At 35.1% G+C, this 16,317-nt stretch overlaps 1 protein-coding gene across 10 annotated transcripts in view; it reads right to left on the bottom strand.

The window, feature by feature from the left end:
* Window positions 1-16,317, bottom strand: part of LOC127833625 (protein ZGRF1-like) — a 128,168-nt gene that overhangs the window by 46,865 nt on the left and 64,986 nt on the right. For 9 of the 10 annotated variants that reach the window (XR_008027528.1, XM_052358993.1, XM_052358982.1 and 6 more), the window contains 8 exons: window positions 15,475-15,557; window positions 13,300-13,384; window positions 8,005-9,928; window positions 7,600-7,705; window positions 6,943-7,081; window positions 3,064-3,156; window positions 808-953; window positions 173-352 (listed from right to left, as the gene is read on the bottom strand). Coding sequence is in view for 9 of the 10 variants with exons in the window: in XM_052358993.1 (XP_052214953.1) it covers window positions 173-352; window positions 808-953; window positions 3,064-3,156; window positions 6,943-7,081; window positions 7,600-7,705; window positions 8,005-9,928; window positions 13,300-13,384; window positions 15,475-15,557 (2,756 nt within the window). In the remaining variant the exon portion in view is untranslated. The remainder of the gene's footprint in view (window positions 1-172; window positions 353-807; window positions 954-3,063; window positions 3,157-6,942; window positions 7,082-7,599; window positions 7,706-8,004; window positions 9,929-13,299; window positions 13,385-15,474; window positions 15,558-16,317) is intronic. The other variant, XM_052359024.1, reaches the window with a different exon arrangement.

Below are 16,317 nucleotides of genomic sequence, written 5' to 3'. Positions count from 1 at the left end.
AGACAAAAAAATGAATCAAAATATTTATTTTTTTACTTTCGTGCCATGTGTACTGTTTAATAAGGTTTATGAGACGTCAATGTGCTGCAAAAATCTGAAGATGCTGGAGGCCACACTAAAAAATGCCTCAGTAAAACCTCAAAAACGTAAGTGAGTCAAAGCCTATCCGTACCGGAGCCTTGATATATCGACTGATGTCTTCCTTGGCCCGTCTGACCAGCACACAGTCCCCATAGAATTGGATATGCAGGGCCCTCATCTGCAGGTTTAAGGTCTCAATGCTGTCCACTTGGCGCTTCATGCAAGATGACCCAGACTGGGGTCCTGTATTCTCATCTGCCCACTTAAAAAACTGTCAAAAGACACCAAGGAAAATTCACAATTCAGAGTTCTCCAGTTTACATTGAGCTATCACTGACACTGAGTACCTTCCCATACCACTTCGGCAATGTTGGTAAGATTTGATGAGTAGTTTCACACACCACAAAACCGTTTGAAAATTAAGACAAAGAACTTCATGTAAATCAACACAAATTGAAAGCATATTTCAAAAGACAAACTTTAATTCTATACTACTCAAAATTTGCTAAGGATCACTTTTTGTTTTCACGTTATTTTTAATTTAATTAAATATGTTATTTTGCAGGTTTTTATATTAGAATGTGTATTTTTGATTTTTTTTATGTATTGATTTATCATTGATGCGTGACGCTGGCTGAATCTAGCTAGGGGTGAACTTGAAATAACACATACTATAAAAAGTGATCCTCACCAAATTTTGAGTAGTTTATATGACATCCTTCTTACTTTGCATTGCTGATTCCTATCTGCACTACATGCGTAGAATGCCCGTCCCTGATTAGGTCCCACCTTCTTCACCAGCACCATCTTGGAAGGCATTCCACACTGACATGATGGGTGGGATGACTTTGCAGCTCCTGACATCGGGCTCTCTGAAAAGAGCAAATCATTAATTTGATACTGGAAGCTGGATGTAACTTAAAAACATTACATATATCTGGCTCTTGAATGCCCTTCATTCCCGCATAACGGGTGCCACGCTCGGCTACCGGTGCAGTTTTGAATAAATGAAAGCTTGTCAGAATTAATTTTTTTTAGAGGTCACAGTGACCTTGACCTTTGACCTAGTGACCCCAAAATGGGTGTGGCTTGTAGAACTCATCAAGGTGCATCTACATATGAAGTTTCAAAGTTGTAGGTGGAAGCACTTTGATTTTAGAGCTAATGTAAAGGTTTTAGCACGACAAGGATGACGGACGGCAGACAGCCGACGACGAGCTGGCTATGACAATACCTTGGGTTTTCTCCAAAAACGGCAAGCTAAAAATTGTAAAAGGTTTGACCTGGTGACCTGGATCTATACTTCCTGGTATTAGTTCAGAATTGAGAAGTTTAAGGGTGTTTATTACATGTACATGGCATTGACCTGAATACCTAGTGTTTGACTCCAATTTATATCAGAAACAAGATATTGACAAGATAAACTTTCTGACCAAGTTTTATTAACTCTGAGTCATAAAAGCAGCTTGATTATTTGTTACAAGTTTTTCTGAGATTCAACCACTTGACCTAGTTTTTCACCCCACACTTAACTCAGATTCCATCCTTGCCATGGTATTGTCAGGATAAAGATTCTGAAAAACTGTGGTTTAAAGTGAGTTAACAAGATGAAAGTTAGCAACGCACACAGCACAACAAACAATGCTAGGAATAGACTGATAAAAAATGCTAATCTTGAGCATTTTTTTTTCAAAAGAGAATAATAATGATACTGGCAAATATCACATATTGTTACTATTAATAGTAACAAAATGACATTGTGAGCGGGCTGTTATTCTTATCTAGCGGGCCAATATAAATTATATCAGCCCACTGAGCCGGGCTGATTTTTTATATCAGAAAAGAATGTGATCGCGCAGCTTATACTAAACAAAATGGCGTCCACATTCAGTCTTAGCCAACAGTGATCAATAAAATTAAGCCACAACTCAACGAAAGAATCGAAATTATTATAATGACACGTAGCACACAATTTGGATAATACAAATATCGATTGAAACTGAAAGTCATCTGTACATTAGAAATTGATGCCTCTATTTGCGTTTTAACAAGATTCGCAAAACCCTAAGAAACAGCAAAATTTATAGAAAAAGACACACATACCTCGATGAACACTTAACTCCGGTTCTTATAATAATAAAATAACAAAGATTTGTAATTCCATTTTCTGTTATTCCATCCGTTTATCGACTTTGATTTTAAATCCCACTTTTTAAACGATTGCATCGAATGCTTAACACTGTCACCATAAACACGATTTACGGAATCGAATGTCGAAGCGATTATAATAATTTTAGTTCTATCGAAGCTCCCAATTATGCATGACAAACACAAAATCCGAAATACGTTTTGGAATTGTTTGATGCTTAAAAAATATTTAACTGTTAAATAAAAACCATCCACGTCCGAATTGTTGTTATAAAATTCAGAGAGTTTAGGTAGTTTCGTCATTGAAATTACGTCATGAGGTACGTCATAAATTGCGTAATCAATTGAATGAAAATAAAAGTACGGAAGGCTGGTTCTGTTTAAATTTTAGTGAAGGACCAAAATAGTATGATATGTGATATAAACGATAACACACAGCAGAGCTGGGCCGGACGTCTAAAATCGGCCCTAGCCGCATAATGGCCCTCGGGCTGTTATGTCGGCAGCGGGCCGATTATAGAGTCCTGCCCAGCTCTGCTGTGTGTTATTGTCTAAATACATATACATTTATATATATATATATATATATATATTCATACCATTTTGTGTACCTTTTTTCTGCAAATCAGATTATATGAACTTATATTATCAACAAGAGCTGTCTCCATAGGATGACATATGTCCCCGAAAAACTCTTTGATAGAACTTATGAGCATTTTTTGAAACCTAAACGCAGATTTCGAAACCTAAATGCGGACCCTTATTATGTGAAAAGGTTTATAATGTACACATTCACTAAATTGCAAATAAACGAGCTAGGAAAATTGCCCTCACTCATGTTAGAGCCTGCACAGCGTGTAATGTCCATCTGTGACAGGGCCTTGTGATAGCGATGTGCCACGTTAAACAGCTGTGTGTTCAAGTACTCTGAAACAGGCAATAAAACAATTATGAATGCATGTTCAGTGGGAGTAACATTCAAAGTGAAAATTTTATTTTGTGAAATCATGAAAATAAATATGGCTGGTTAGCATCTAAAAGTAGTGTTATCATTCTTCCCCTTGGTATTTAAATGGTGTTTGAATATAAACATATAAGTAATCTCAATATAAACAATTTTGATTTAAAATCTTTTTATTTGGGATAAAATCACTTCCTATTTGGGTACATGTTCATTGATATTGGTAAGAATAAATACTTGATATTTCTAACTGTGTAAAGTAAGGAAAACAAGAAATATGTCAATGTCACACAACAAGATTTTTAAAATTTTAGGGATTAATTGACGTTAAATTTATGGCAGTGGCTAGTCGTACGGCTCTGTACGGTACGGCCACGTACAGGTAGACAATAGGCTAGCTGTACGGCTCTGTTCACATAGCCTTTGCTATGGAGATAGTCTACAGCTGTTATAACACATAAATATATTGATTAATTATGGATCTACGTGCAGATTCCGAAATTTATAGCTTGTGTAGTCAGGAGATATGAAAATGTAAATTTATTTCGCCAAACAACAATTACAGCAATCAATAGAAATCACAGTTATGGAGTATATAAATACACATTGTACATGCAAATATCAAATGTATACAATAAATAATCTTAACTAAGTCAATGAAAATTGCGACATCACAATGAGAAAAGTTTATAACAAAACAAATAAAAGGAAACTTAACGTGAAAAGGATAAAACGATAAAAGAAAATGGGAAACGTAAATTGACAGAAATTTTAAAAAGTATTATAGAACAAAAACATAAACATAAAATAATATGATTTGATTGATTTCAGATAATAGTACATGTACTTGACAAAAGCTTATACAACATGAATTTATATACCCTATTTTCACAATATGAGGCACCATTTCACGACATGTAATGTCGACTATGCAAACAAATAAATCATCGGAACAAAAATGATTGCTTTTTGATGTGGAATTTCTAGCAATGATGCAGCGGCAACAAAGACGCTGATTAGACAGTGTGAATACACAGGCTTATCCGTGTCTTTGTTGTTCGCATGTATGACAAATAAAGTTGCTCATATCTTAAATCATGTCACTTTAAGGAACCGCCATGCGCGATGCACTAGAAATCACACCATATACAAACTTCACTAAATCCACCGATATATACATTAATATGACACGGTTCGCTCAAACCGAAGGAAACAATGATAATTGTCTTAAATTTGATCAAAAGCAGAGTTTGTGGTATAGAAAAGCTTGAATCCATATGTACAACTTTCTCTACACTGAAAATAAGCACCATGTGCATTTTAAGTCGTACTTACGTATTCAAACTTTTATCTTAATCTTTAAAGAAAACCTTATTCCTTTTATCTCGATTATACATTATTTACAGAATCATAAATATTTCAGAGACAGATTGTAATGCAAATGAATCTAGTTTTAAGATCTTTAGTAAAGTACGACTTTTTTACATCGATAATATGCATCTTGTGAACTTAAAAGTCGTACAAACATATTCAAGCATGTATCAGACAACCTATACCCTTTATCTAGAACATTCACTGCAGAACCATAACTGCACTTTAGGAGTATCAGATATTGCTGCACAATGGTAATCGTATTACTTGAAAGGAAGCCGTAAGCTTAAACAAACTTATTACTATTTAACAGCACTGAATGACATAACAGCACTGAATGACAATTCTATACTTTAATAAGCCGTACGGCTAGACAATCTCCATAGGAAAGGCTATAAACGTACAGAGCCGTATGGCTAGCCTATTGTCTAGCAGTACGGGGCCGTACGGCTAGCCTCTTGTCTAGCCGTATGGGACCGTACGACTAGCCACTGCCTAAATTTATAGGTTATTCAACACCTTTCATACGTACTTCAAGACCCTAATTGATAAACTGATAAATGAGCAGAAACTGTTTTTCTTTTTTTTATAAATGATATTGATTTTGATCTGACTGGCCTTCAATGTAATTCACATGTAGATCTTCAAGTAGGCCATATACACTGTAACTCCAATATAACGCACTCCGTTATAACGCTGAATCCAATATATAGCGGGGGGTGCTTGGATCCCATATTTTCTCCAACCTTCCATTTGATTTCTGATTCAAATCCGTATTAGGCGACTTCATGTATTTTCAGACAATTCAAAGATGGCGGCAATCACATGTTGATGGCTTTATTCAACCGTCCGCTGAACCGATTATAATCGCTTCGAGGTTAAACAACACCGACAGCTAATTGGTGTTAATCTGTTGTGTAATGTCAATAAAGGTGTGAAAAACTCGCTTGTAATTGTTTATTACATGTATTCCTTATCAGAGCTGTTCGGTGCGATAATTTCCATAAGCTAAGTGCAAGCGGGATAGTTATACAATTAAAGTTATTCAAAACGATTAAAACATTCTTACTTTGATATGGTTGCAGTTTGACTATATTAAATGAGCAGCTGTGAAATATACTGCCCACTGTATAAAACAACTTTTTCTGTTATTTCATTATCATTCTAGTATGTCATTTAATCTTTCAGTTCGTGTATGAGAAATTAAATAATCCAGACGATTTATTTACATGCAAACGCAGTGTACCAGTAATTGTTAACAGAGTTTCACTTTCATTTTTGCGCGGTATCAGAAAGTCCCCAGGAAACACGTTTTTTGCATGCGTATGACGCAATAAAACATTTCTTTGTATTGTATCGTATTGCATTCAATCTAAATTTAAAGTCGCTCGTCCAATTAAAGCTCTGCCCCATAATGCAATATACCAGGGCCCTCAATCTGTCAAATCCACGGCCGAAATTCGGCCGCATCCCCACCCCCCCCCCCCTGAAAAGTATACTTTTTTCCCCTTTTTGTGGGAAAAATTCCCCCTAAAAAATAATTAAATTTTTTTTTATTTTTTATTTTTTTATAGATAGATGTGTCTCATTAATATTATATCTCAATTATATTTTAATTTAATCTTGTCAAACATACTAAATTATGAAAAAAGCAATGAATATAGTGCAAACATGTACAAATGTTATAATTAGAGAGTAAGTAAAAAATCCCACCCAAAAGGGAAACACCCCGAAAATTCCCCCTACTATGGGTAGCGACCCGCTGTGTACGGTTGTGTTTACGAATTTCTTTAACATATATCGTCATTAATGTTCAAGATTATTATTTTTTTAGTTATGTTGCAATTTTATTGGATTATCGGATAAATGTGCACATAAGAAAAGCGGTATGTATACTGTTATCAATACTATTCGGTTTACATGGATGTATTTGCGGATGACAACACAGCATGGCAATATACATGACCTATATTATAGGCTATACTATACCTGTTTTTTTTTATAGCGCCCTGCAGTAAATGAGCTCAAAACTTATAATGCGGATCAGTTTATAACGCTGTTTCGCTGCTTGGACCCCATTGACCGCGCTATATTGGATTTACAGTGTAGTAAGTTATTGAGCAAAAACCCTTTTCAGGAACAGTAACCTTTTCTTAACTTACGCAAAGTAACTTTACTTATACAAAATTCAATATCATGCTAGATCTGCATATTAACCTACCTGAAGTGCAACGTTAATGATCATACGTATCAACATACCCTTATGCCTTTGGTGAAATATTTGTCAGTCTTGACAAAAGAATGGACGAACACACAAATTGAGAGGCCAATTAGCATATGTCTCTCTGCATCAGAAGATGCTGGGGTTCTGTTCAACTTACCTGTGAGAGCCTGTGAGAGGGTCTGTTTGTATGCAGCCACACTTGGGAATGTAGCTGGAATACTGACCACCCTCACCACTGGCTGACCACTCTCCACCACTGACCGTGCTGGGAAACACAGCTCTCCACATATTACACTCTGGGAAAAGTTTGATGTACCTTTATTATTCAATCCTCCAAATAAACAGTATAAGAATTAAACACAGACAATAGTAGTAAGTGATGGATAAAGGCTAGTTTTTTTCTGAGGCTTGGAAATTCTAAATCCCAAACCATGGTGACCATTCAAACAAGCATGTGAAATAAACTCAATTTAGTTCTGATATTAATTGGCATTATGCTTATTAAAGATACAAAACCAAACTAACTGCTGCTTTTCTGCTTAAGAAATTATGTCTATGATGATCTGTAAGACTGGGTTGAAGCATTTTGACAGCAGATTTCTTATTGAACATAACACTTGAGAATTTTCAAATTACTTAATTGCCCACATTTTTGTAAAAGAAACAATTATGTCTTAGAAATGTCTTCGATATGAATGAAATGAATGCTGAGAACATAACCAAGTTGAATTATATTCAGTAAATGCAGTTCATGTGTCTTCCAAATGACCATAGCAGAGTGATCCATTCACTTGTGAATACATAATCGACCAACCTGTTGGTTCCCTGTTTGGGTGCACCTTGAATGTGATGGCAGAATGGCTTGTTCCTTCACAGAACCTACAGTTGTCGGGCTGACTGATTTTGTTGGGGGCTTAAACCTGGCACATAAATTGTCATTCTTAACTCTTAAAGCAAAACAATGTGATGGAAAAACACATACAACACATACTTTGGCCTTTTCAATTGTTCAAGTTATCAGAAATAAAATTGTTGGAAAGTAGAAGGACATACAACTATTCCCTTAATATTTCCAATGTTCATCCTCTAAATATCAGCATATAGACCCCATGTACAAAACAGGTCAGATTTGTTATAATTTGAAGATAAAGAAGAATTTAATTTAAGAGCAAATGTTGCTGTGTTAGTAACGTTCTATTTATCTTCATTTTATTCTTACCTTCTATTGACATTAGACTCTCTCAAAGTCACTGATAAACATAGTGAGGCATCTCTCCCTTTTGACAAATACTGATTGGTCTGCTTCATTTCAATTATTCTTGACACAGAGTCTGGTTTATTATTAAGTTCATCAAAAGCACTATTTTTCACAGAGACTTCATAATTATTTAAAGCACTTCCAAAATCTTCCCCTCGATTCAGTTTGGCCTTTTCAAGAATCTGTAAGCATTTAAAAGGAGCCCTTGCTATTTCTGTTACATTTCCATTACTCGAATTTTTCAGATTTTTGACAGGAGGCTTCCACCCAATTCGCATTCCACCAGCTGGTTTTACAATTGGATCGTCTACATTAGTTTCAGTGATATGGGTTTCATCCGCAATAGCAATCATGTCTTTGAATGTAAATGATTGATCTGAAGATGAATTGAATATTGTTGCATTTTGTTTAATAGGCGCTTCCGTTTCAGACTCTTCCCTTTGTATCACCTCATTCTCTATAACCAGTAGTTTAGCACTATTGTCAAATCCTTGAGAGAAAGTGTTTTCACTATCACTTATATCAAATATGCTGTTATCATTGCTTTTATTAGAGACTGATTGTTTTATGGTTTCACCAACAGTTGCAAAATCTAGATTAGCCAACAGGGGAGTGTTGCTCATAGTTTCTGAATGGCTTTTATTTCCTTCATTTGAAAAGCCCCATTTTGTTATGTTATCGGCCATATTATACTTTTCTGTCACAGTTGCTTCATTTTGAGAAAGCTGATTGTTGACAAAAATCTCTCTTGCATCAATTTTTTCTTCTTCCACAATAGAAATGTCATAATCATTTGAGTTAGCTGTTTTATTACTGGGTTCATCTTCATTGTTCAAATCTTTATTGGAAATAATATCTGCCTTTGTAATTAGTTTAGGTTCTTCTTGTATTAATTCATGATCATGATCACTTAATACAATTTGATTATCTCTGACATTTGAAAGCTTTTCTATGTTAAATTCATTCTCAACAAGCATTTTTTCAAAAGAGTCAATTGATGAAAAACTTGATTGAGAGTTGGCAACTGCCACACGATTATCCAATTTCTGGTTCACTATTTCAAATTTCTGTTTTGTCTGATTGCTGTTGGATGTTTTAACAGATTGTGTTGAGTAAAGATTGCAAGGTTTGTCCAAAACATGGAAGACTCTTTTGCAGTCAGCCTTGTTATCCATCACAGTGTATTTGGAAAGATCTACCTCTGACTCATCGCTTCTTGGACTCTGCGCAAATTTGCACCACTTTGAATTTTCTAGAACATCTTGCTGATTGATTTGATCTATTACATCTAATGCATCATACACACAGCTTTCCTCATCAGATGAATAAAAGTTACTCTCACCTTCAGTTAATTGTGTAAGTTTACAGTATTTCATTTTTCTTGTGTCCTCGTCTTCATTTGGTGAATAAGTGACTGATGTTGGAATTTTATTCTGAACACTTTTGCCAAGGCAGTTATCACCATGCTTGGAAACACTTTGGTCACATTGCTCCGACAAAGAATGTTGATTCAGATTAGAGGAATATTCATCACTACAAAATTCTTTAACATGACTTCCATCAATTAACCACTCTGAATTCTTAAGTTTTCTTTTTCTCCTAAAGGCTTCTAAGCTTGAATTGCGCCAACTGACATTGATGTCCGGGCAACTTACTGTTTCCAGTAAATTGGGCTGCATTGATTCCCCTAAAGTACAAGCATGATTGATAATTCTTTGAACACTCTCGGCTGAAGAACTTGTAAAAGAGTCTGACACAGTGTGAATGCCTTGTTCAGACAATTGAATAGGGCGAAGATTCGTAGAGGGTGTCATTAAATTGTTCCAGTGTTCAATTCTATTATACATCATCCTGGGCTTGTACAACTCCTCAAAGATTTCTTCATCTGAATAACATCAAAAGCTCACTTTTTTAGAACCTTTGTAGCACAGACATTAGAGCAATTATTTCTAAGACAGACAAAACATGAAATTCTATGTCAATAAAATGAATATCACAAAATACAATATAATATAATGTTAAAAATTGTTTAGTGATTAAGGTAGAATTTGTGTGAACTCTAAACATCTTAAGAGCTTACACGAATAAGTTTTTGTCATAAGTCTGCACATTTCTTACGGGAGATAATTCATATTTTTTTGTATCAAATGTGCACATGAAAGTAACACATTTTAGTTAAAGATTTTGTTGCACACTTGCGCAACCATGTTGCAGAAAGATACATGCAGACAAATGAGCACAATAAAACTAGATATAATTCAGATATTGCTCTAGTGCAATGGCAAATAAAACAAGAGCACCGACTTGCGGGTGCAGACCGCTCATCTATTTTTCTTTTTAAAGGTGAAGGGAACTATCTCAATACTTCAATCAAAAAAGATGGATGGGTGGGGTGGAGAGGGGTGTTTAGTGTGGGGGTGTGGTCATTTATTACATTATCTTCCAAAAATAAGAAATAAAAATTCAAACACAAAATAAAAATTATTATTTTTTGTGGGGAGGGGAATTCTTGTGATAATTCTTGGAACCCTCTCAGCTGAAGGACTTGTAAAAGAGTCTGACACAGTGTGAATGCCTTGTTCAGACAATTGAATAGGGTGCACAGTTGTAGAGGGTGTCATCAAGTGTTCAATTCTATTATACATCATCCTGGGCTTGTATAACTCCTCAAAGATTTCTTCATCTGAATAACATTAAATAATATCAAATATCTCACATTTTGTAGAGACATTAGTTTATTTTTTTACCTGCGAGTCCTGTGTCTTGTACTCACAAAAACCTCTGGGGATGCAAAGTTTCAAATTATGTGAGTCCCAAAAATGCATTGAAATTTCTCAACAAATAATATCTTTTAATATTTTGGACTCATTCTTTCCATTTGGGGACTCAAAGATTTGTAAGTTTTTATTGAGTCCCAGGACTCAGATGAGAAAATTTGTAAAAATATCACTGGTCATTGTAGCACAGACATTGAGGCAATTATTTCTAAGACAGATAGACAAAATGTAAAATTATATGGAAATATAACAAAATCCATTATATAGTAATGGTAAGCATTGATTCAGTGATTCAGGTAAAATTTGTGTGAACTCAAAACATCTTAATTTAAAGAGTTTAAACAAATATGTTTTTGTCATAAGTCTGCATATTTCTTAAGGGAGATAATTCATATTATTTTGTATCAAAGCTGTACATGAAAGTAACAAATTATAGTAAAGATTTTGTTGCACCCTTGCACAAATATGTGACAGAAAGTCATGTGCAGAAAAAGAGATGTGTTTGTCAGAAACACAATGCTCCCTTCTGTGCCGCCAAATATTTGACCTTTGACCGTGAAGGATTACCTTGACCATTCACCACTCAAAATGTGCAGCTCCATGAGATACACAAGCATGCCAAATATCAAATTGCTATCTTCAATATTGCAAAAGTTATGAGCAATGTTAAAGTTTTCAGATGGACAGACAGAATGACTGACTGAGGGACAGACAGACAGACTGACGGACAGACTGACAGACAGACTGACAGACAGTTAAACAAGAGCCCCGCATAACGAGTGCCAACGCTCGGCTGCGAAAGCTTGTCAGATTTTTATATTTTTTTTTGAGGTCACGGTGACCTTGACCTATGACCTAGTGACCCAAAATTGGGTGTGGCGTGTAGAACTCATCAAGGTGCTTCAAAGTTGTAGGTGGAAGCACTTTGATTTTAGAGCCAATGTTAAGGTTTAAGCACGAAGCTTACGGCTGACGGCGGACATCGGACGACAAGCTGGCTATGACGATTCCTCGGGTTTTTCCTAAAACAGCCAAGCTAAAAATGGGTGTGGCGTGTAGAAATGAGGAAGGTGAATGTACATATTAAGTTTAAAAGTTGTAGGTGGAAGCACTTTTATTGAAGAGGCTATGTTAAACTTTTATATTAGAGGTCACAGCAACTTTGACCTTTGACCTAGTGACCCAAAAATGGGTGTGGCCTGTAGAACTCATCAAGGTGCAGGTACATATGAAGTTTCAAAATTGTAGGGGGAAGCACTTTGATTTTAGAGCGAATGTAAAGATTTTTGTTAAAGTTTTATATTAGGGGTCAGTGACCTTGACCTTTGACCTAGTGACCCAAAAATAAGTGTGGCATGTAGAACTCATCAAGGTGCATCTACATATGAAGTTTCAAAGTTGTAGGTGGAAGCACTTTGATTTTGGAGCGTATGTTAAAGTTTTATATTAGAGGTCACAGTGACCTTGACCTTTGACCTAGTGACCCAAAAATGGGTGTGACGTGTAGAACTCATTAAGGTGCATCTACATATGAAGTTTCAAAGTTGTACGTGGAATCACTTTGATTTTAGAGCCATTGCTAAGGTTTAAGCACGACGCCTAAGGCGGACGGCTGACGACGAGCTGGTTATGACAATACCTCGGGTTTTCTCCGAAAAAACAGTCAACTTAAAACTATAAGCCACCCTTCGGGTGCGTTATAAAAATTAGGACAATAAAACTAGATATACTTCAGATATTGCTATTGTGCAATGGCACATAAAAAAAAACACTACAGAATATCAATTTAAGATATACTGATATCTACAGAAGACACAAAACAATTAATGTTTATGTTATCGTTAAATTAGTAAATGTGAATAAACAACATTTTATTTGTAAATGAAACTGAGTGATATAAAAATCATGTAAATGCAACTGTATATCACAAACAAGAACTGTCACCATAGGATGACTTATGCCCCCTATAAACACTTGATGGAAGTTATGAGCTTTTTTCGAAACCTAAATGCAGATTTGGAAACCTAAACGCGGACCCTTAGTTCAAGGTCAAGGTCAAAGGGGTCAAAATTTGTGTGCGTATGGAAAGGCCTTGTCTATATACACACGCATGCCTAACATGAAATTGCTATCTGAAGCGACATAGAAGTTATGAGCTTTTTTCGAAATCTACACGCAAAGTGTGACGGACGGACGGACAGTCTGATCACTATATGCCCTCCTTCCGGGGCATATAAATAAATTATCCATAGTCATGGCTCAAAATAAAATGCTGGTAGCTTAAAATCACAGAAATAGAAATTGTAAGAAGCAAAATTTAAATTAAAGAGCTAATTAGTTTAAATGAGAATCATACCAACACATTTTATCAGAAGCTGAAAAAAACTTTATTCCAAAACAGGCTTGTTCTACGACAGTAAACGCTGAATAATTGCAAAATTAAATGAATAATCAAACAATTGCATTCAAGGCAACAGACCTGTTTGTTGTGAAGTGGATGCAGGTGACATTGGAAGGTCAGACAAGGTCACACAGGGGACCCTCAGTGCATCGTCATGGTCAGTCTGAATTATCAACCATAAACATAGGATGATATGCTTTGCCATTTCATGTCTATGTGTGTAAATATTCAACAACAACTGTTAAATACACATAAAGTGGGAGGAAAAAGGTAAAAAGAATATTTTTGATAAATATTTTTTCATATGATTCAAACACAATATCTCAATATCTTATTTGAAGATTTGGCTGATTATAAGGCATGAACTATTATCACCAAAAAGCAAACATTTTCATTTAGTTTGCTTACAACAGGGTAAACTATTCATAGACTCAATCCCCCCGAAGCCCACGTATGGACACAGTTGCTGTCTTGTCAGCAGTTTTCCTAGCAGCTTACATGTATAAGACACAAAAACCTTGCATGACTTTATAGCGGACACCTTAGCTTCAGACCTGACTGCCGAAACATTCCACTTTTGTCTACAAAAACACAAAACGCCTTGTCCTTATTTTTGTCATAAAAATTTAATTATATTAAAGTAGCTGAATAATCTGTAAGCAAGCAAATTTGATCTGTGAAGTGTGACCTTGACTTTTGAGTTAAAGAATAGTTTAACACCCTACATGTTTTAGGAGGGGTTTTAATATTAATTGATGCAATTAAAGTTGTATGTTTTTAGACGCCCTTGTAAGAGTTCATGACGATATTTAAACATTAATAACAGTGATCATTATGAATTTATGCCATTATGTACAATAACTGATGCATGTGCCAACAGAGCTCTAGATAAGGATTTAGTCTAAAGGGTATTTTACCCCCTGAAATTATTGTTAAAGGGTATTTTACTCCTTTGTTTCAGCCATAAAGGGTATTTCGGAATTTTGAGGTGTATTTTCCATTTCCATAGAAAACTGACATAGTACATAGCGTTTTTAATCTAGAATTATTATTATTTGTTAATTAATAAATTCAAACAGAATAAATTATCAATGATGATATGAACAGACTTTCTTTAAAATGTGCAACTTACATGTGTTGTATCTCTGCCTTGATTGGGTCTTTCTTTCATATAGTATTCATGTAGTACACCACGAACGCCATTTCGCAATTAAACTAAGTTATGGCACTGCTTGTGCAATGCAAAATAAAGTCACACTATATGTGGTCTATGCAAGTTAACAATAAACGTCTTCAACAATGAGATCGCTTAAAATTATTTAAAAAAATTCTAGAAGCATCATAAGATTTATGGCATATTGTAATATACAATTACTTCCTGCAGGAGCCGCTGTTCGATTGAAACGTCCCTTTTTCGAACCTAGAACACAATGAGCCGCCATTTTTATTTCACTGTTCTTTTGATTGACTTACTTTTGATTCAAAGGTTAACTTACACTAAACCCTTAACAGGATTATTTGTTAAACCGGCTACGCACTTTAATTGATCAAAATTGCGTACCGAGATTTGTATTGCGTAATGTTACGCACTGTGCCGATTTTTAAGGCGTTTTTTTATATTTTTCAATGCGTAAATACGCAGATACGCATCTTATCTAGAGCTCTGTGTGCCAATGTTTCAACACATTAAGATATTTCAAGACTACATAAAAAGAAGTTTGACATCGCAACACAACGCCTCCCACAACGAATTGAAGACAGATCTTCATAAGCATAAAAAGCATAAGGGACATCACTGTGTTTTACTCTCAAAGTAAACAAATGGTTCTTTTGGCGGGAAGAAAACCCCACCCCAAAAAATTTTGAAGGGCAAACATTTGACGCAGCACTGGAAAAATACTAATGATGTTTAAAACTATAGTTATATGCTGTGCATCAACCATTTGACATGTGTAGATAACACATCCATTGTCAACAATATCTTTGGCACTTACGACATCAAAGAAAAAAATCTTCTATAGCAAAAACCTTCTAAGCATTATGACCATTAACGCAATATGAACCTCATAAAAGCAGATCAGAAACACCGATTGCATGAGAATTACCACAGACAAGTTTACTGTGCAAAATCTTCTTGAAGGCGGCAGTGACAGACCCAACTTAAAAAGCAACAGCAATTGCCCGGGCAACATCATCAATACTATATCTAAATAGATCATTTCTCTTCAAACACAATTTGCTACTCATTCTTACATTCAAGTTGTCACTTGGTGCCCGCATCTCAGGTTTCACACTGCCATATTCAAAATAAAACTGCGGTGACTGGAGGAGGTCATCTTTAATGAAATAGAAAACAACAATAACAGTTAATGTACTCGACAACTTCTAAATAGCATCTATAGTAGAAAAATCTAAAGCAGGAAATTATTTCTTCTTTTAATGACAAGAGGGCCATGATTGGGCAATTAAGATTCAAGGTTCACCAATTGTCTTATGAGTAAGATATTTTTCAAGGAAATGTTCTGAGCAAGTTTTATGATGATTCAGATTGTGGCAAAAAAATGTGATTTCTCCATAGTTCACCATGTTTAACATACACCCTCGCAGCCATTTTTTTAACACACCTGAAACATTTTCAAACTAGGCCAAGATATCATTTGAACACAATCAATGTTCTGAACAATGTTCATGTATGACAATCTCAAGCTTTCTAAACATGATCCAGGGACCTCCTTTTGACACCACCTGATCCGCTTTTTAAAACACAGCTAAATCATCAATCAAATATTTTGTTCTAATCAAGATTTGTGAAAATTTCAAGCAACAAATGTGGCATGTGATGTGTTCACGAGGTAAATATTAATAAAATCAATATCTCAGTACAGAAAAGACAATCAATATTAAACTTTCTATCTCCAGCAAATTAAAAAAAAAAATTATTTTAATTACTTAATTATTGCATTACGTAACAGGGCCATCACATATTGCAGACAAAATACAGGCAACAAAAGAGATGTTCATTATTCCATCTGATGCAACCAATTTTGAGATTGAAATTAGAAAAAACATGCACAACGCAAGATTACCATAATTACT

Source organism: Dreissena polymorpha, chromosome 1 (genome assembly GCF_020536995.1).
Source record: "Dreissena polymorpha isolate Duluth1 chromosome 1, UMN_Dpol_1.0, whole genome shotgun sequence".
In the NCBI taxonomy this organism is placed as follows: Eukaryota; Metazoa; Mollusca; class Bivalvia; order Myida; family Dreissenidae; genus Dreissena; species Dreissena polymorpha.
This window is presented reverse-complemented; position numbering and strand designations above follow the sequence as displayed.